Source organism: Lactuca saligna, chromosome 2 (assembly GCF_052625555.1).
Source record: "Lactuca saligna cultivar CGN05327 chromosome 2, ASM5262555v1, whole genome shotgun sequence".
Classification (NCBI taxonomy): Eukaryota; Viridiplantae; Streptophyta; class Magnoliopsida; order Asterales; family Asteraceae; genus Lactuca; species Lactuca saligna.
In genome coordinates, this window is record NC_136418.1 from 30567445 (window position 1) to 30590438 (window position 22994).

Here is a 22994-nt window from a genome sequence, read left to right on the forward strand (position 1 = left end):
CCATCTTCATCAACTTGATCATCTTAACCATCTGGAGGCATGTTGGACCATCTTCATCATCTTGATTATCGTGATCATCTTGAGGCTCCTTGGATCGTCTTCATCATCTTGATCAACTGGAAGTATCTTGGAGCAATTTCACCAACTTCAAGGATCTTGATCACTTTGTCCGGCTTGGAGCATCGTCAGTCTTTAGGAGCATGTTCAAAAAATGTTGGACCATTCTCAACAACATTGGAGCATGATCAAGAACATTGGCTCATGATCAACAGCTTGAAGCATCTTCAGTCACTTGGTGTATTACTCCTATGTGGCTCATTAAGTCTACATAGGTCATAATAAATGTGTCATGCACGTTTCCAATAGGTCATACACGTTTTAATGAGCCATGCATGTTTCAAGTAGGCCATGCACGTGTCACGTATGTCATGCACGTTTCGAGTAGATCTTGCCTTAGGCACCATGCACTTCTCAAAGATAACATCCATGCATGCACCACCTTTTCTTTCTTGATTCTCAAGGCATCATTCTCGCGCTTGCGACTCAAGTTGAAATTCTCCTATTTATACTTGAGTACCATCCAAGCCTTATGGACCCACATGTTGGCCCATGAAAGCCCTATTTCGGCCCATTGAGAAACCCTAGAACCCTTCAACTATAAATACCTCACTTCAACTCCTCATTCTTGCTTTTTCACTCTCTTATAAATTATTACTTTCATACTGGCTTGGAGCAACAAGGCGTCGTGAGCAACAGTCGTGTATGCAACGGGAAACTAAAGTTGGTGAGTAAGAAGCAACATTGGCACAACAACAAGTTTGGCTCAACAACAAACCCATTTTCGAAAAACCTCTCTTGAGTCACAAGTTTTTTGGTGCAAAACCCTAGTTTGGATCAACTACCTCTCTATTTTCGAAAAACCCTCTCGAGCCATAAGTCTTCTTAAGTTGCAAACCCTAATTTGGCTCAACAATGATCCTATTTTCGAAAATCCCTTCTTGAGCCACAAATTTTTCTCAAAACCCTAGTTTGGCTCTACAAACCCTAATTGTGATCAACAAGGACTTCTTGTGCCCTCTTGACCCATTAGTGATCAACAAGGACTTCTTATGCCCTCTTGACCCATTAGTGATCAACAAGGATTTCTTGTACCCTCTTGAGCATCAAGTAATTTCAAAATGCTTCTTGAGCCAAAACCCTAATTTTGAAATTCCTTCTCGATCCTCAACAACCTTCTCTTGCTCATCAAGTAAGTTCAAAACCCTTCTTGAGTCAAACCCTAATTTGGAAATTCCTTCCTGATCCTCAACAAGATTTTGGATGTCCTCTTGAGTCATCACAAAAAAAAATGAAATCCCTCTTGATAGATTCATGATCAACAAGGTTTTTGTGTCCTCTTGAGCCATTCATGATCAACAAGGTTTTTGTGCCCCCTTGATCCATTCATGATCAACAAGACTTTTTGTGCCCTCTTGAGCCATTAGTGATCAACAAGGATTTCTTATACCCTCTTGATCCATTAGTGATCAACAAGGATTTTGTACCCCCCTCTTGAGCACTCCTTATTTTCGAAATCCTTCTTGATCCATCACTAATTTCAAAACCCCTCTTGATCCATCAGTGATCAATAAGGATTTTGTAGCCCCCCGTCCCCTCTTGAGCACTCCTTATTTTTGAAATCCTTCTTGGAGAAAACCCTAATTTCGAAAAACCCTATCTTGCTCAACCACAATTATCCTTGTGATCAAGCAAAACCTAGGATACCTTCTTGAGCCACATAAATTTTTTTTCTTTCCTCTTGAGCCACACCAAAAATAAAAAAAATTAAAAAAAAATTGAGCAACTTTAGAAATTTTTTTTGAGCATCAAAATCAATATAAATAAATACAATTTTCTTTTTGAGCCACCCTATTTGATCAGATCATTTGATCTTGCACAATAAGTGATCAAGCCTCCGTGATCAAGTCTTCGTCAGGAAGCCCTCTTGCACTATCACCCCTTGACACCTCATTCCTTGATCTTGATCACTCCCTTGCTGTAACATCTCTTGAGCATCTTCACTTTATGTGAGCATCAACGAACTCCTGAACACCTTGATATTTTTTTTTCTTTTGAGAGCATCTCATTTAAAAAAAATGTAGCATCAACCTATTTTTTTTTGTGACTTGGCGTAAAAACAAACTTTGGCGCATCTGTTGAGTCTAATTCTGAATTGTTTATGTTTTCATGCACGTTTTAATTGTAGTTTTGAATAAATCAAAGTGACCCAGTGAGTGGTCCCCTAGTCTTTAGTTTGTAGTTAAGGTTGTTTCCTATATTTTAGCAGAATCCTAGTTTAAAAGCAAAGGCAAGTGTATGTTTTGGATGTATCCCAATTGAGTTTTGCAGTGAATAAAGTATATGTTGCCTCATACTCTTTTCTCCAGTACTCTTTCTTGTCCCCTGTGTCTCCCTGTTCATTATGCAGTTTTGTTAAACTGGTAATTTCCAGTTTTATCCTTTTCCTATCACCTGCCAAAGTTTTGTCCCTGAGCAGATTCCTTTGCTGCGTTTGTTTCCCATCTTGGTAATAAAAGTCCTTATTACCCCTGCATAATACCAACATTTGGTATCAGAGCAAATCCTGGTTGTTGCATGCCAAAATATAAATCTCGTGAAGAGATGTCAGGAAGCAATGGAAATGGAAAAAAGGAAGGTCAAATCACTTTTCACTACCCGATGTTGTCAAGAAGTAACTACTCTGCATGGGCTATAAAGATGAGAGTCTTATGCAAGCCCAAGGAGTCTGGGAAGCAGTGGAACCCAGAACAACCAGCACAATTGTGGAGGTTAAAAAAGAAAAGTTAGCATTGGCTGCTATCTACCAAGGGATACCCGAGGACCTGTTGTTGTCCTTGTTCGAGAAAAAGACAGCTAAAGAAGCATGGGATGCTTTGAAGGTGATGTTCCTTGGAGCGGATTGTGTCAAAATAGCAAGGATTCAAACATTGAAAGCTGAGTTTGAATCCTTAAACATGAAGGAATCGGAAGGAGTCGATGATTTTTCTGCCAAAGTAAGCAACATAGTGAGTTCAGTGCGTGCATTAGGGGACACAGTGAATGAGTCCTACGTGGTGAAGAAGATACTTAGGGCAGTATCGACTAAGTTTCTCCAAATTGCTTCAACTCTTGAACAATTTGGAGACCTAGAAACAATGACAACCGAGGAGGTCATTAGGAGGCTAAAAGCTCATGAAGAAAGGTTGAAGGGGCATGGTGAAAGTGAAGAAACAAAGCTACTATTGACCCTCCAAGGGTGGACTGAGAGAAATAAGAAGAAAGGAGAACGAAGCTCAAAGTCAGAATCAAAAGACAATCGTGGTGGGTCATCACGAGGAAGAGGAAGAGGCCGTGGTAGAGGCGGTCCTAGTAGGGGTCGAGGTGGTCGTGGTAGGGGTGGTTCTAATCAACAGAAAGAAAGAATACAAAGACAAGATAAAAGTGAAATACAATGTTATTATTGTCAAGAGTTCGGGCACTACGTTGTTGAGTGCAAGAACCCAAGGAAAGAAAGAAATCAAGTAAGCAACCTGATCCAGGAAGATGATGAACCAGCCCTGTTGTTGTCATCCTTTGAGGCTAAAGAAGTGATAGGGGAAGTTTTCTTGAATGAGGAGAAGGTCAACCCGAAGCTAAGATCGAATGGTGATACTGTGAGTGAATCAAACATGTGGTACCTGGACACAGGGGCCAACAACCACATGATTGGAGAAAGGAGTAAGTTCTAGGAGTTAGACACAACCATCCAAGGCTTGGTGAAATTTGGAAACATCTTGAAAGGTAGAATCAAAGGGAGAGGTATGATTATTTTCCAATGCAAGAATGGTGAGCAAAGGAAATTAAGAGAAGTATACTACATACCTGAGTTGTGTACCAATATTATAAGTGTGACAACCCGAAGTTCGTTCCATCGTCGTAACCCGATACGTCATTAAAAATCCGTTGTATTAAATTCGTTCTGTTAACCTTTGCGTTAAATAAATTTTATCGCGACATTTATTTTGATTTCGTAAAGGTCAGAATGTGTTATAATCATTAAAAATATTTTCCATATTTGTTTGGAAAATTATTATTTCATGTAAATCGTAATTACGGCAAATTTATCGGGTTCGACCAAAAGCATCGTCTAACGGCAGTATCGGGTAGAATTCCTCTAGGCCACAAACTCAAACCCTATATAAGGGATTGAGTGACATCATTTTGAGGCTTTTACTCTCTCTCTAAAAACTTTCTCTCACTACTCTCTCTCTAAAATCCGAAACTTAGCTAAAAATCATCGAAAACAAGCTCCAAATCACTAAGGTAACTTCCCTAACTCGTGAATTAGCATCTTAGACCTTCAAATTCGAGATTTTTATGAGTATTAGGACCATTAACATGAGTTTATGGTCCTAGAACATCCTTAGGAAGTGAACTCATGAAAATGGGGTTTTTGTGCCATAGAACCCTTCCAAAACACTTCTAGGGCTTAGATTCGACTTAGAAACATGCATGCATGGACTAAGGACCCCAAAATCATGATATTTGATGTATAAACATGGGTTTACTGCTTAAGAACCTTCTTGGACAGTAAACCCCCATGCATGAACCATAAACTCCTTTTAAGGTGTTAAAATGCCCTTAAACACCTTCAATGAACTTCCATGAGTGCTTATATCCTTAGAACCCTTCTAGAAATGCACCAAAACATCATCAAATGGGATAAACTTGAGTTTACGGCCCAAGAACATTCTTGGACCATAAACCCACCTCCTTAGACTGTAAACACCCAACAAAGGGTGTTAAGGTGTCTTTAATCCCTTGAAAAGCCTAGTTTTGGACCTAGAATCACATGCGATTGAATTACAACCATCAAAGCCCTTAATTCATGGACAAAAATGAGTTTATGGTTGTAAAATCATGTTTTTAAGGTAGTAAACTCCCCAAGAACACCTTCATAGACTGTAAACTCCAATCCCAAGGCCATTTCAAGTCCCGATCACTTCCTAAGCCATGGAATCAACCCTAGAACCTTCCCGTGTGCATTGTAAGACTTTGTGGCATCCAAGAACACACCAACCATGAGTTTACCGGTGTAAACTCATGGGGAATGAGTCATTAGAACCGTAAACCCTCTTATGAGTTTACTCTTGAGGAGTAAACTCCATATCCGAGCCTTATACGTCCCTAGATGTCACCCGGGTCACTCCAAACACTTGATTTGAAGTGTTTTCGCGTCTTGGAGTGTATAATCATATCTAATTAGTGATTTAAAGTCTAATTAGATACATTTTCATATCATTTCATATTACATAGGAACCTCACGCGTTATCAAGCCCCGAACCGATACTTAGCATCCAATCCGACACACTTCTCGACCGGTGAGTTCATACCCCTGCCCTTTTTCAAATGTTTTTTACTGTTTTCAGGGGGGGAATACAAGCAAAAGTACAAGGAAATCTTGTACTCCAACTTATTGTTTTCAGTTCAATTGATTTCATTATGTATATTCTAATATCAAAAACTGTGTTTATCAAATAGTTCGAATTACGAAGTTGGCTTTGAGACTAATCATAGATTTCTTGATAAAGTGTTACAATCTAAATTATATTTCATAATATGCGAATAATTTATACTAATCATCAATTAGAACGAATACAAATACGAATACGAATACAAATAGTATTAGGAGTAGGATTAGGGATACAAATACGACTGCAAATACGAATACGAATACGAATACGAATACGAATACGAATACGAATACGAATACGAATACGAATACGAATACGAATACGAATACGAATGCGAATACGAATACGAATAGTATTAGGAGTAGGATTAGGGATAGAAATACATCTACCAATACGAATATGAATACGAATAGTATTAGGAGTAGGATTAGATATACGAATACGACTGCGAATACGAATACGAATACGAATACGAATACGAATAGCATTAGGAGTAGGATTAGGGATACGAATACGAATGCGAATACGAATACGAATACGAATACGAATACGAATAGTATTAGGAGTAGGATTAGGGATAGAAATACGACTGTGAATACAAATATGAATACAAATACGAATACGAATGCAAATACGAATACAAATAGTATTAGGAGTAGGATTAGGGATAGAAATACGATTGCGAATACGAATACGAATACGAATAGGATTAGGAATAGGACTAGGAATACGAATACGAATACGAATACGAATGCGAATACGAATACGACCACAAATAAAATACGAATACAATGACATGTATCTAGGTACACTCCAGTGAAACACCATTAGAATATCAGAATACCTAATTAATACAATAAGTACGAAAGGTAATAAATCGTTGTAACGAAAATTCAATAACTAAACTTACCTTTAGGAAAATATGGGATTTTCCTGGGGAAACATTGAACATAACCACATTTTACAAAATACATATTTTACATTGATAACCAACATTCAAGAAAGTATGAGACTTTTCTGGGATCATAGTTAAACAGAACCAGAACCGTGTAACCAACAATTAATCAAACATTACTTTTAAGAAAATATGGGATTTTCTTGGATAACAAACTTTTCGGAAAACCAAAGGAAACTCGTACATTTTCACAAAACAACCATCTTATGAACTCACCAGCTTTATGCTGATTTTCAAACTGCTTGTATTCTCAGGTCTACATTAGACAGGTACCTAACGATCCTTTTTGGAGAAGACGGAGCGTACAGAAGACTCGTATCTACTTTTGTTCATATATACTATGTATCACAAATGTACAACTTTACTTTTGAACAAATTTAAACTTTGATATGTAATGTAATGGTTGTTTACTTTGCTTACTATGTGCATTGGATTTGATACTCAACGTGGAGTCCGCCTCGGAAATGTTTCCGCCTTAGGTTTTCGGGGTGTGACAATAAGCCTTGGGCAACATTAAGAAAGGGGAGATGACATTAGAATCAAGGAGAATTTCCTGAGAATATTTGACTCCAGGATGAGACTACTCATGAAGGTACAGAGGTCACCAAATAGACTCTACAAGATCGAACTCAAAGAGGTTACTCGAAAATGCTATGTTGCTGAAATTAATGACCCAACCTGGTTATGGCACAGAAGGCTGGGTCACATGAATTTCAATGCTTTGAAGTTGATGTTGGATAAGGGAATGATAGAAGGAGTACCTAAGATGGTTATACCATTTCAACCATTTGAGGGCTACTTGGGTGGAAAACAAATAAGAAACCCATATCCGTCGTGTACAAGTTTCAGGGCCAAGAAGAGACTCGAGCTGATTCACGGAGATTTGTGTGGTCCGATTTCACCCCCCACACCAGCAGGTAACAAGTACTTAATGCTCCTTGTTGATGACTACAACAGGGTAATGTGGGTATACCTGCTAAGAACAAAGGATAAAGCCTTTCAGTCATTCAAAACCTTTAGAGCAAAAGTGGAGAACGAGACCGGTGAGAAGATTAAAGTTTTGAGAATAGATAGAGGAGGCGAATTCTTGTCTAACCAATTTACCAATTACTGCAGTGAAGCAGGAATCGATCGACAATACACCTCCCCATACTCCCCACAATAGAATGGGGTGGTGGAGTGGCATTATCGGACAATGATAGAAATGGTGAGAAGCAATTTAACCACGATGAAGGTCCCACACACACTATGGGGTGAAGCAGTGAGTCACGCCATCTATGTACTAAATAGGCTGAGTACGAAAGCATTGAATCAATCCACACCCTACAAGATGTGGACCTGTCGCAAACCTCATGTGGGCCACTTGAGGGTGTTCGGGTGTCTTGCACACATGATGATTCCCAAGAATAAATTAAAAAAATTGGATGAGAAAAGCAGGCAAGTCGTATATTTGGAAATCGAAAGGGGATCGAAAGCTTATAGGCTGTTGGACCCAAACAGGGGGTCGATTCATGTAAGTAGAAATGTCGTGTTTGAAGAGGGTCAGACATGGGCGTGGGACAGGACGACAAAGATACAGGGAATGCCAGGGATGAGCTTTACCATTGAAGGTTTCAATTTTGATGTCGACGACTTCATTGGAGACCAAACAGACGTTGAAGAGATTGAATCCATTCCAGTCACACCTGATGGACCAAATAATGCCCAATACCCAATCAATATGGAATGGACTGATAGTAAGTCACAACCCAGTTACCAATTGGACCTTCAAACAAGCCCACACAGTGATTCTTGAAATTCGACGAGTCCACTATCTGCACCAATCGAGTCGACCACATCAAATTCGCCCAGTACAACTTCGAGCTCCACCGGTGGCGGTGCCCCAAGATGATACCGATTGTTGACCGACCTTTATGAAAACACCGAAGAAATTGAGCTGCCACCAGAAGAACTAATGTTATTGTGCAGCAATGATGAACCTGCAAGCTATGTAGAAGCATGTCGAAAGAAAGAATGGATACATGCTATGAACGATGAAATTGCTTCAATTGAGAAGAACAAGACTTGGAACCTAGTCGATCTACCAAAAGGGAGGAAGCCAATTGGTCTAAAGTGGGTCTTTAAGGTGAAACGAGACCCAACTGGGAAAATTGTGAAGCACAAGGCAAGAATCATGGAAAAGGGTTACGTTCAGAGTCAGGGCATCGATTACGAAGAGGTTTTTGCTCTGATGGCAAGAATCGAAATAGTCCGAGTTATTCTGTCGCTTGCAGGCTCGAATTGATGGCACGTGCACCACCTAGACGTGAAGTCGGCCTTCCTAAATGGATTCTTAACCGAAGAAGTCTATGTCTCACAACCTCAAGGTTTTGAGAAAAAGGATGAACCAGGTAAGGTGTACAAACTTACTAAAGCCCTGTATGGATTGAAACAGGCTCCCAGAGCTTGGAACTCATGTTTGGACAAGTATCTAAAGAGTTTGGGTTTCAAAAGATGTGCTCAAGAATACTCGGTGTATACAAGGTCAAAGAATGGGAATGAGTTGATCATTGGAGTATACGCGGATGATTTGCTTGTGACAGGAAGTAATTCAGAAGATGTGAAAGAGTTTAAGAAGGAGATGAAGGTTAAGTTTGAGATGAGTGATCTTGGCCTACTAACATTTTATCTTGGAATTGAAGTGAACCAATAAGGAAATGGAATCACACTGAAGCAGGAGGCCTATGCCAAGAACATTCTGCCCAAAACCCGGATGTTAGACTGCAATCCCACCAAGAGCCCAATGGAGCATAAGCTCTCTTTGACCAAAGATGGAGATGAGGAACCGGTGAACCCGATAGAGTACAGGAGCATAGTTGGCTGCTTAAGGTACCTCACACATACTAGACCCGACATTACTTTTGAAGTCAGTGTTGTTAGTCGATTTATGGAGAAGCCCACTATAAAACATCTCCAACCTGTAAAGGGAATTCTTAGATATGTAAAAGGAACTCTGAACTATGGTCTGTTCTATTCTAAAGGAGGTGAAAAGGTCACTATCTCAGGCTATACAGATAGTGATTTGGCCAAAGATGTTAATGACAGGAGAAGCACAGGGGGAATGGCGTTCTATGTAAATGGAAACTTTGTCACATGGGCATCTCAAAAGCAAAGGGTAGTTGCACTTTCATCTTGTGAAGCTAAGTTTATTGTTGCCACTATGGCAGCTTGTCAGGGCATATGGCTAAGGAGACTTCTTGCAGAAATCACAGGTCAAAGAGTACCACCTATGAAATTGCTTGTAGACAACCAATCAGCACTTGACCTGATGAAAAACCCCATATTTCATGGTCGAAGTAAACATATTGACATTAGATATCATTTTATCAGAGAGTGTGTTGAAAATGGAGAAATTGTTTTGACTCATGTGTGTGGGAAAAGCTAGAAAGCAGATATCCTTACTAAGTCCCTAGCAAGAGTGAAGCATGAAGAGATGAGGGACTTAATTGGAGTAAAGAAGATTTAGAATTAAAGGGGAAAATGTTGAGTCTAATTCTGAATTGTTTATGTTTTCATGCACGTTTTAATTGTAGTTTTGAATAAATCTAAGTGACCCAGTGAGTGGTCCATAGTCTTTAGTTTGTAGTCAAGGTTGTTTCCTGTTTTTTAGTAGAATCCTAGTTTAAAAGCAAAGGCAAGTGTATGTTTTAGATGTATCCCAGTTGAGGTTTTCAGTGAATAAAGTATACGTTGCCTCATACTCTTATCTCTAGTACTCTTTCTTGCCCCCTGTGTCTCCCTGTTCATTATGCAGTTTTGTTAAACTGGTAATTTCCAGTTTTACCCTTTTCTTGTCACCTACCAAAGTTTTGTCCCTGAGCGGATTCCTTTGCTGCGTTTGTTTCCCATCTTGGTAATAAAAGTCCTTATTACCCCTGCATAATACCAACAGCATCCGCTCTTGATCACAGCTTTGGCACAACATCATCCTTCTCTACTTGTCCCCATCATCCGACCCTACTTGCGGCATCCCTACTCAACCCTCGTGAGCATCATCCATTTCCTGATTTTTTTTGGCGCATCATCCCATCAGCTTTCTCCTCCTCAAGTACCCTCTTGCGCCATTCCTTTTTTTCTTATCTTGCATAGCAAGTACTCCTTGCCACTTACTCCAACCCTCTTGTGCCATCAATTCATATCTCATGACCCCATACACAAGACACAAACATCTTGGTCCAACCCTAATCAGTGCACTATCTTGGGCCATACACAACATCTCTTACCTTGTGCCCCATTCAAACCTCAAAACTCTTGATGGGATTTTTTTGATAAACCCAAGCCGAGAATTATCTATAAGAAAGCAGCACATGTTTGGCGCATCTTACTGTTTTTTTTAGCGTAACATCTCCTCATCATACATCTCACGCCATCATCGACTACACCATTGGTTTGAACATCATTGTTTCTTCCGCGTCACAGTTTCTCAGTGAAAAATCGATCCAACTCTAGGGAAAAGTCTCTCTCTTTGGTGCACATCCACTATTTGACCATCCTTGGAGCATCATGTGTTGCTTTGTTCATTTAGTCATCGTGTGCCATTTTCCGTTCGCACATCCTCCTGATCAAAACCATAAGCATCTGTTGGTGGGTAGGGCTAATTTAGTAACAGGGGTAAAAGAGGAATGAAAGTAGCGGAATGCTTAATGCTTTATAAAAGTGATTGAAAGCTGTTACAGAGATTACATGAAAAATGAAGCTAAACTAAGATACAAAAATAGACTAAAAATAACAGAAAGTCAGAAAACACAGCGACGTTCTTCAACAACTCAACGTGCCTTTTTATTCTCCTAAAATACCTGGTCAACATTGACTAACATTCTCCCCCTCAATGTTGACCTTCTTCTTTAGGTACTTAACACCTATCAGCTTTCTCATCTCAGCAAATTTGATCTGTGGCATTGCTTTTGTCAATACATCAGCTCTTTGTTGGTCCCCACTAACATGCTCCACATTAATCTATTCCCTTTCGACACACATACGAATAAAATGGTATTTGGTATCTATATGTTTACTCCTACCATGGTGAACTTGATTCTTTATAAGAGCAATAGCTGATTGATTGTCCACAAGTAGCTTCACCTTTTGAGTTTTTCTTCCAACAAGGTCACTTAGCAAATTTCTCAACCACAATTCCTGACAGGCAACTGCAGTTGCAGCCATGTATTCCACCTCACACGAGCTTAGGGCAATAGTTTGTTGTTTTTGTGAGGCCCATGTTGTAACAACCCGAAATTTCCGCTTCATTTTATGTAACTTTTCATAAATCAACTCGCGCAACCGATCGTCGTTCCGATTTCCAATTTCCGATTTCTCCGTTTAATTAAGTCATTAATTAGTACACATTTAAAATGACTTAATGGGTGTCTTAATACATTTAGAAATCAATTTAACACCCAACTTTAGTGATCGGAATAATTCTAGAATTTACCGTATCGAGTTACGGTAACTTAATCGGGTACGACCAAAAACCCCGTCTAACGCCGGTATCGGGTAGAATTCCACCGTGTCCAAAACTTAAACACTATATAAACGTGTTTAAGACTTCATTTGAAGCCTTTGGTCAAATTATCACTAAACATTACCCACCTCTCTCCTAATCCAAGTTTAAGAGATCAAAACTCAAAATTAAGGCTTCTAATCTCTAAGGTACCTTCTTAGCCTTAATCTATAACATATTTGACATCCAAATTCGAGTTCAAATCATGAATTAGACCAACATTCATGAGTTTACGGCCATGGAACCTTCATGGGCCGTAAACTCACATTCCAAGGGTTTTTAAGCCCTAAAACCCTTCCTTTGCATAGTTGGACACTAGATATGGCTTAAGGGCTTAAAGGGATGAATTTATAACATGTAGAACATGGATTTAGAAGGACAAAAGTGAGTTTACGGCCAAGGAACTCTCTTGGGCCGTAAACTCATATACAAGGGGTATTTAAGCCAATTAACCCTTCCAAAACCTAGTTGGGACTTAGACATAAACCTTGGACTTGCTAATCTAGAATTGGAACACTTTAAACTTGATTTTTGAGTAACAAATAAGAGTTTACGGCCAAGACACTCTCTTGGGCCGTAAACTCCTCTAAAAGGGTGATTTAAGGCCCTTAAACATGTTCAAATGCTTCCAAACTCAATCTATGGCTTTGTGGTAAAATCTAGATGCATCTAAAAATGGTTTAAAGGATTGAAACACAACAAAAGTATGATTTATGAGAGTTTACGGCCTAGGAACATACTCTTTGGCCGTAAACTCATAAAACAATGTTTAAGATGCATCCAACACACCCAAATGGCTTGTACAAAATTCTAGAATCACATGTGATTGTTTTAAGCACCAAAAACTGTCTTTTTCAAAGGTAAAAGAGAGTTTACGGCCTTAGAACATTCCTCTAGGCCGTAAACTCCAACAAAGGTCTTAATTGATGTTCTAAATTCATAACAATGCTTAGAAAATTAGTTTGAATCACATGTAATTGCCCTAAGTAACTTAAATCAATTTTTCTTAGCCATTGTGAGTTTACGGCCATAAACTCTATGAGTGTGGCCGTAAACTCATGTTTTAAATGTTTTAAATCCATTTCAAGTGTTCCAAGGTGTTTAGATAATCATTCCTAGCAATCCCTAAGTCCATTTGAGCCCTTAAAACACCAAAACCTCACCCACATGAGTTTACGGCCGTAAACTCATGTATGTGGGTGTTCCATTGTCGTAAACTATTTAAAATGTTTACTTATGGGGAGTAAACTCAAGTCCCAAGTCCCTAGTGCCATTACAAGTTCGAAGATGTCACCCGGGTCACTCCGAACGCTCGTTTTGAGGTGTTTAACCTCATTGGAGTGTAATGTTCCATATGGTTAGTGAAGGTATCTCTAATTGTATATATATGGACATTATATCATTTTACATAGGGTCATCGCGAGTAATCAAACCCCGAACCGACATCTAGCATTCAAAACCGACACGTTTCCGAGTCCGGTGAGTTCATACCCCTACCCTTTTTCACTGTTTTCACTGTTTTCAGGGGGGGGGGACACAAGCAAAGTACAAGGGAATTCTTGTACTCATAACATGTTTTCAAAAGTGTGTTTCATACTCTTATGCTTTTATAACTGATAACTACAGCTGATAACAGATCGAACATACAGATCACGTAAAATATATTTGTGAAATAAAGTCTTTAAACTAGTATGTTTTACATGTATTTCACAAATGGTTTTCCACATCTTATCAGTTAAAAGCATTACATTAAAACATTTGAATATAATACCTGTACACTGTTTTGTCCTCGGTAACACTCCACGCACATACGCGAGTGGAGGACTTTCATATTATTACTAGTAAATTTGTTATTCTGGTACGATTGGAGACACGTCCTCGGAGAACACTCCACCTGGATTACGCGAGTGGACGAATATACCCATAACCAGAATCTCTGGTATTTAGAGAGCGTGACTTGAGTGTATAGATCTATACGGGGCTGACTACCCCACACCTGGCTGCTAGCTACAGCCGAACCGAAATTGTTCAAGGGTGACGAAAGTCATAAGTATGTGGACGACTTATTGCCACATGTGGACTACTTATTGCCACAGGTTTCAATCTATTGTATGGTTATGGAACTCGCAATTAGGATAACAGAGATTTACTTACAGTAATAATGGATTTCTTTATACATCGTTTACATCGTTTACATCTTTTACATCGTTTACATCTTTTACATCTTTTACTTACTGTAACTAACATTCAGGAAGGTACGGGAACTTCCTGGGGAAAACATGGAATCCAATCACGATTACATCTTTTACATCTTTCACATCGTTTACATAAGATACATACATGCAGGAAAGCATGGGGCTTTCCTGGGTAACACTTACATAACTAGAAAGAGTCACAGAATGGATAACATTACATCTTTTACAATTTGTAACATACAATAAGGAAAGTATGGGACTTTCCTGGTAATACATGATAAGTAAACAGAACAGTCTAACCAGTCAGATAACCAACTACGCATTTTCACATGAGTAAACATGTTTTCAGTATACAAACTTACTATACTTTACATTTGTGAAACAATAACCAACTTTTAAGAAAATACGGGATTTTCTTGGTGCACATAACATTTCAGAAACAGAAAGGAAACCGATACATTTTCGTAAAACAAAACCGCTTATGAACTCACCAGCTTTATGCTGATTTTCAAACCGCTTGTGTTCTCAGGTCAGCGTTAGAACAGGTAACCGAAGATCCTTTTGCATGAAGACGGTGTACATGAAGACCCGTTACATTTTGTCTATATATACTATGTATCACAACTGTACAAACTTTACTTTTGAAACAACTGTAAAACTGTTATTATATAATGTAATGCTTGTTTTACTTTGCTTACTATGTACATTGGATTTGATACTCAACACGGTAGTCAACCCCGGAAATGTATTCCGCCTTCGGTTTTCGGGGTGTGACAGATTGGTATCAGAGCCCTTGTTTATAGTGAATAAAGTATACCAAACCTTACATGGTATAAAACTATAAACACTAAAGGGCCTAAGTGCTCTGAATCAAAAGTATCTTCAAATTATAAATATTTTCAAAAGTATACAAGTATACCGAACCGTCGCCATCCGTAACCACAAGTAGAACAGAACATAAGTAAATGGGTGTTGTGTACTACGGTTAAACCTGGGCAGTTATGTAGTCGTGTCTAGGGTCAATATAGCCTGGCCAACTATATTCATTCGAGACACGACCAACATGTGCTTGGGAGTGACTGTGGTATGTAGCATGCCTAAAAACTTACCCTAATATCCCAAACATCGAATCATTGTCGTAACAATTCATGAAATACTATGGGAGTATTTCTCGGTCCCGATCCTCTGTAGTAATCCTCATTCGAGTAGTTCTCTGTGATCACTCTTAGCGATAAATTATCTGTTCGATAACTCTTTCCTGCTTTATCGCTTACTCGAATCATATAACTGTCATATCTATCGATTCAATGTAGAGGACTTACCATCCTCTCTTTCTTGATCTTATTAGATCAAGATGCCTCCCCGAAAAAGACCTAGCTCAAAGAACAACGACAATCCTTCTTCGCCGCCACCTCCTCCCCAGTTTGACTTAGCATCAGTCCAGACAATGATGACAGCTGCAATGGTAGCAGCTATGTCACAAATGAACCCTAGTGGTTCAGGTGGTAGTACTCAATCTCAAAACCCTGAGGGTAGCCAGGGACACCAAAGAGGGGGTTGCTATAAGGATTTCATGAATGCGAAACCAACATCCTTTAATGGCGCTGGAGGTGTCATTTCCTTATTTCGATGGTTCGAGAAAATCGAGTCCATCTTTGAAATCTGTGCTTGTGCGGAATCCGATAAAGTCAAATTTGCAGCCTGTACCTTCGCGGATAAAGCTTTGACTTGGTGGAATGGCCGAGTCAAATCTCTGACCTTACCCGTAGCCAATGCCATGGGCTGGGAAGCCATGAAGGAACTTCTTATTGCTGAGTATTGCCCCCGTGGTGAAATGCAGAAATTAGAGCACGAGCTCTGGAACCTAAAGATGAAAGGTTCCGACATTGCTGCATATACTTCCCGATTTGACGATCTCGCACTTCTCTTCCCAGGATTAGTCACTCCTGAAAACAAAAAGATCGAAAGGTTCATTTAGGGATTATCTTAACCAATAAAGAGTCATGTGTTGGCTGCTCGTCCGGATACCTATGATAGTGCCAAGACCTTAGCACAAATTCTGATTGATCACAACGACGATGTCAAGGAAATCACTACCACTTCTGAGCCGACACAAAGGAGTGGTGAAAAGAGGAAATTCTAGAAAAAGAAGAAAGGTCAATCTTCTCAAGGATCATCTAAGAAACAACAGGTCGAGTTCCGTATTGACCTAATTCCTGGAGCTACTCCCGTAGCAAAATCCCCGTATCGCTTAGCTTCCGCAGAAATACAGGAGTTATCCAGTCAACTCAATGAGTTGCTCAATAAAGGATTCATTAGGCCGAGTTCCTCACCCTGGGGAGCTCCGATTCTGTTTGTCAAAAAGAAAGATGGATCCTTTCGAATGTGTATCGACTATCGTGAACTGAACAAGTTAACCGTTAAGAACCGATATCCTCTTCCAAGAATAGACGACCTCTTCGATCAACTCCAGGGAGCCAGTTACTTCTCCAAGATAGACCTTCGGTCGGGTTACCATCAGTTACGAGTCCAAGAGAATGATGTTCCCAAGATAGCTTTTAGGACTCGGTATGGACACTACGAGTTTGTAGTGATGCCCTTCGGTCTAACCAATGCACCGGCTGTGTTCATGGACTTGATGAACCGGGTGTGCCGTCCCTTCCTAGACAAATTCGTTATCGTATTCATTGATGACATCCTCGTATACTCCCGAAACGAAGAAGACCACAAACAACACTTGAGACTAGTGTTGGAAACTCTTAGATCCGAAAAGCTTTACGCGAAATATTCAAAGTGTGAATTCTGGATACGGAAGGTAAGTTTCCTCGGTCACGTAGTAAGCGAGGAGGGTATTCATGTAGATCCTTCCAAGATTAAAGCAATAGAGAGTTGGTCGGCACCGAAAACGCCCATGAAAATTCGTCAATTCTTGGGTCTAGCCTGCTACTATCGACGATTCATTCAAGACTTTTCCAAAATCGCCAAACCTTTAACCACTCTAACACAGAAAGGTGTACCCTTTTGTTGGAGTGATAAGCAAGAAACTTCATTCCAAACGTTAAAGAGAGCCTTATGCAGCGCGCCTGTTCTGTCTCTGCCTGAAGGGACAGAGGACTTCGTTGTCTATTGCGACGCATCTAATCAAGGTTTAGGTTGTGTGCTTATGCAAAGAGGAAAGGTGATTGCCTATGCCTCTGGACAGCTAAAAGCACACGAGATCAACTATACCACACACGACTTGGAGCTAGGAGCAGTAGTCTTCGCATTGAAGATTTGGAGACATTATCTCTACGGAACCAAGTGCACAATCTTCACTGATCACAGAGTCTGCAGCACATCTTTAATCAAAAAGACTTAAACATGAGGCAACGGCGATGGGTAGAATTACTCAGTGACTATGAGTGTGAAATCCGTTACCACCCCGGCAAGGCCAATGTGGTAGCAGATGCCCTTAGCTGAAAGGATAGTACAAGCCACAAAGTGAAGAACCAGACGATGACCATCCATTCCAACTTACCTACGCAAATCCGAGAAGCTCAGTATGCAGCCCTCAAACCTGAAAACGTGTCAGATGAAACCTTGAGAGGAATGGAAAAGAAACTTGAGATCAGAGGTGACGGAGTTCACTGTTTCATGAATCGAATTTGGATTCCCAAATCCGGTGGATTCAGGGAAATAGTCATGGAGGAAGCTGTTGGATAAGGTGTCTAAGTCCATAACTATTTCTGGTATGTACTTGACCCGACCCGGCATGGTCCATTTGGGTTGCATGGCACCATGCAATTGGATAAACTAAATGAGAGAAATAACGCTTGGAGATTATTAATATATTATAAGTTCTAATATATTAATAATATTATTTGATTAGTTTGATCAAGAATTAATTTAGAATTAATTAAGTGATCAAAAGATAACTAATTAAATATATGGGTTGATTAAGTAAATCATCCATATCTTGTATAGTGGGCTAAAAGGCTCCATGGATCATCAAGTTGGGTTCCACCCATAGGATGCTCCATGGATGCTCCATGGGAGTTACAAACCCATGGGTCATGGAAATGAAGAGTCATGACACATTAGGGTTTAACCCTAGATGTGTCAACACTATATAAGGAATATGATCTCCTCCCAAATCGGTTACACACTAAGTAATAAGGGGGCTTGGCCGATTTTGAAGAGTGTGTATTCTCTCATAAGTTCTTCCAAGAGCATTTGGTGTTGTGTGAAGCATTTGAGGCATCACCACTTGAGGTGCTAGGCTCACAAGGTTTCAAGGAACACAAGCAACAACAAGGTAAGTTATTCTATCTATACTTTATGTTAAAATTGTTCCCCATGTATGCTAGATAGAAATATAACCTTGGAATTCAACTTTGCATGACAAATTAGACAAACATAGATCCAAGGTTATTAGGGTTGCATGTACACTTAGGAAGTGTTAGAATGCTCAAAACCCATCAGTGGTATCAGAGCCTAGGCTTGTTTGTTCTTATTTGTTCTTAAAAGTTGAAAACAGAATCGAAAATTTGCTGTCTGCGATCGGACTCGTCGAGTCCATAGGGGGGACTCGCCGAGTCCATGTGTATCTTCAACCAACTCGGCGAGTCATGTTCATGCACTCGGCGAGTAGGGTCGAATGAGTGCAGAATTTCTATTCAGTTGCTGGAAAATGAATTAGAAACATTACCCTAGACTGTTTTGGTAATTGTAAACTTGTTTTTGGTGGTGTAATGTTTTGCTAATTCATTTACAACAACTAGTTATCAAAATTACAAAGTTTTATGTAATTTTTTGATTATGTTCATATTCATGTTCTTGTTCTTATGATGTTTTAGATGATCATAGGAATTATTTGTAACCTATTTGGTAGTTTAATTCTTGATCATAATGTGTTTTAATGGAGTCCATAACTTATCATTAAGTTATGGAAAACCAAGAGTCACACTTGAGTTAAAACCATTAAGAAAAACACAAGAGTTATAAAAATGAAGAGTCTTCATTTTATGACTCTATTAAACTCATAAGTTACAAGAAATGAAAAGTTTTGAAAGTTACAAAACTTGCCCTCAAGTTTTGGAACAAGTAAAGTTAAGATAAAACTTTAGTTCCAACCCCTAGAATTTTAAAAGTTAAAATTCAACCCTTATACTTATATTATGATAATTTAATAATTATATATATATGTATAAGAACAAGTCGTCTTACCGCTAGTACGCCTCATTCACGAAGCCGGTCTATAAGGTGGGTATAAGGTTGTTACCTATAAAATGGTGACTTAATGGGTGTATATTCTCACCCACCGCTTGCTTGACTGGTGGAGGGTCGTTAGCCGAACGGGTAAGACAAGGACTTATAAATTCTCATTCAAAGTATGATGAATATATAAAGTAACTAAACGTTTTATTAAATTCCCAATCTTAGTTAGTTTAGGAAAAATGTGAATAAGGTGCTAATCCATGAAATTACACTTTACACTTTGTCTGAGTCGTTGGTGGAGCGTGTGTGGTTAACCGGCACACTAACTTGGACTTAACAAGGTAGGTAAAGGGTGACTTAAGGTTTATTATAGTATCGGTGGAGCGTGTGTGGTTTACCAGCACATCGATTGAGTGATAAACTTTAAGGGTACCAAGTGATTTACATGGTTACTTCACACCTCGTTTTGTGATCCTCGGCATCCCAGTCACAAAACCTGGAGGGCACTCCCGAGATTGAAACATGCCTTTGAAAAGTTCATTGGATCTCAAAGAATCTAGGAATTTCTAAAACCAATAAAAAACTAAATATTTAATATTTCGGTTTTCGTGGTGGAAATTGGTGAATCGTCATTCACCTACCTTTCAAATATGGTATAGCTTAGATTACGGCATACCTCTTCTAAGTTATATTATATTGTGATTGGATCCTAGCCTTAATATTACATTTGGGTGTTTTATTAAGGACTCTCTTAAATCTAAACTAAACTTGTTCTTCTTCTTCAGATGTCTTCAACTAATGCTTCTGGCTCGAATCCTAATGGCTCCTTTACTCTTATGAGTCTGTGTGGGAAAGTCACCTTTGATGGATCCAACTTCAATAAGTGGATCAGAAACATCAGGATGATTACCCGCTACGAGGACAAAGAATATGTCCTTGACAAGGAGCTTAAGGAAATTGACGAGTCCACTGCAACTCCCCAAGAGATCGCTGACTTTCATACTCATGAAAGAGATGCAACCAAGGTGGCTTGCATCATGTTAGCCACCATGACAGCTGAACTCCAAAAGTCTTACGAAGACTTCTACCCTTATGAAATGCACCAAGATTTGATGGAAAGATACCATCAAAGTGCACGACAAGAGAGGTACGAAGTCATCTGCTCCATGATAACAACCATGATGAAGGACGGAGAGTCCGTCACGAGCCACATGCAGAAAATGCAAAGGTATGTGGATCGGTTGCTGAAGCTCAATGTGAACTTCCCTGAGGAGCTTGCAATAGATATCATTTTGCACTCCTTACCATCGTGCTATGATCAATTCCGCATGACATATCACATGAACAAGGAAGAGGTCACCCTCAGCAAACTTCAGGGACTTCTCAAGACCGCAGAAACAGGTCTTAAGGGGAAGTCGGTTGCTATCACTCCTACTCCAGAAACAAATCCGGTCTTGGCAATCGGGCAGAGTCGAGGGAGGAAGAGAAAGAGATCTTCAAAGGGTACCAAGGCTCGGACCCTTGATGGCTCTTCTTCAAGTGGAACCAAGAAAGGTTTCATTACTCCTTCTTCTGACCCAAAAGAGGCTGAATGCTTCTATTGCCACGAAAAAGCTCATTGGAAGCGGAACTGCCCAAAGTACCAGCAAGATGTAAAGGATGGGAAAGTCAAACCCAACCATGCAGGTATTTACACTATTATTTCTAATAACTCACCCCATTCGAAATCTTGGGTCCTTGATACAGGTTGCGGAATTCATATTTGCTGTGACTTGCAGGGACTAGGAAGAAGTGAGAATGTGGAGCAAGGAAGAATAAACTTAATCATGGGGAATAGGAAAGTTACACCTATCACCAAGATTGGAGTTTATACTTTATCGCTAAGTAGTGGGTTAAATTTAGATTTGAATAAGTGTTGTTATTCGCCAGAAATGGCAAGAAATATTATTTCCTTTCATGCATTGTACAAACAAGGTTTCACCTTTTCATTTGATAATGAAGTTGGTTCGATTAATGCTTTCTTTAATAATGTACTTTATTTTAAAGCATTACCTTGTGATGGTGTGTATGAAGCTGTATCTATTGTAGATAACTTAGGAAATAATGTTTTGTGTATTGATTCTACTAATAATAATAACTTGGATAAAGCATCATTATGGCATTGTCGTTTTGGACATATAAGCAAGAAACGCATAGGCCAACTCCAAAAGGATGGAGTCTTGGAGTCGTTTGATCTAAAGTCAAATGATAGTTGCGAATCATGCTTACTTGGAAAAATGACAAAGTCACCCTTCACAGGCTCATGTGAAAGGGGTGAAGGTTTGTTGGACCTTATACACACGGATGTGTGTGGACCATTCAAACATGCCACAAGGGATGCTAATCGTTATTATTTGACTTTTACCGATGATTACAGTAGATATGGATATGTCTACTTAATCAAGCATAAGTCAGAGACTTTCGAGAAGTTTAAGGAATTTAAACAGGAAGTCGAGAATCAATTGGGCAGGAACATTAAGATGCTTCGATCCGATCGAGGTGGTGAGTATCTTAGTTCAGAGTTCCTCGACTATCTAAAGGAATGTGGGATTGTCTCACAATTGACACCTCCCAGGACACCGCAATTGAATGGTGTAGCTGAGAGGCGTAATCGAACCTTGTTGGACATGGTTCGTTCCATGATGATTCGAGCTTCGCTACCAATATCATTCTGGGGGTATGCCTTAGAGACTGCCGCCCATATCCTTAATCTAGTCCCTACAAAGAAAGTTGCCAAAACTCCTCACGAGATGTGGACTGGTAAAGTACCTAAACTAGACCACATCAAGATTTGGGGCTGCGAGGCTTTCGTGAGACGCGAGACTCATGATAAGCTCGAACCCCGAAGCGAGAGGTGTATTTTCATCGGCTACCCACAGCAATCCTTTGGTTACCTCTTCTACAGACCTAGTGACAATGTGGTCTTTGTAGCAAGAAGAGGAGTCTTTCGAGAAAGAGAGTTTATAAGCCAAGGAGACAGTGGGAGGCAAGTTGATCTTGAAGAAATTCAAGAGTCAAGTGGTGAAGGAACTTCAAACTCTAGCCCTCAACTTGAGGAGGAAACTCCTGTTGAGCCAATTGACGAATCTGTACCTCTGAGGCGTTCCACGAGAGTTAGGAGTGCACCTGAGCATTACTATGGATTCCATATTACTGCAGAAGGTGAGACACTTATTAGAGATGAGACACTAGTAAGTCATGATGACCCTAACAGCTACGAGGAAGCCATGGCGGGCCCCGAGTCTGCTAAATGGAAAGAGGCTATGGATAGCGAGATACAATCCATGTATGACAATCAAGTTTGGAACTTGGTTGAGAATGTACCAGGTCGAAAGACTGTAGGGTGCAAATGGGTCTTCAAGAAGAAGACCGACATGGATGGTAAAGTACACACTTATAAGGCTAGACTGGTTGCAAACGGCTTCTCTCAAATTCCTGGAGTGGATTATGATGAGACCTTTTCTCCGGTAGCCAAGATTAAGTCTATTCGGGTTCTGTTAGCCATAGCCGCATTTCATGACTATGAAATTTGGCAAATGGATGTCAAAACCGCTTTCCTTAATGGGAAGTTGGCTGAAGAT

General features: G+C 39.7%; 1 protein-coding gene and 1 pseudogene across 1 annotated transcript; both read left to right on the forward strand.

Annotated features, from left to right (window-relative positions):
* Window positions 1-2744: 2744 nt before the first annotated feature.
* Window positions 2745-3767, forward strand: LOC145029629 (uncharacterized). The gene has a single exon (XM_078978124.1). The coding sequence runs from the start codon at window positions 2745-2747 to the stop codon at window positions 3765-3767; it is 1023 nt and encodes a 340-aa protein (XP_078834250.1).
* Window positions 3768-9229: 5462 nt separating this feature from the next.
* On the forward strand, window positions 9230-9871 carry LOC145029630 (secreted RxLR effector protein 161 pseudogene; annotated as a pseudogene).
* Window positions 9872-22994: the final 13123 nt, after the last annotated feature.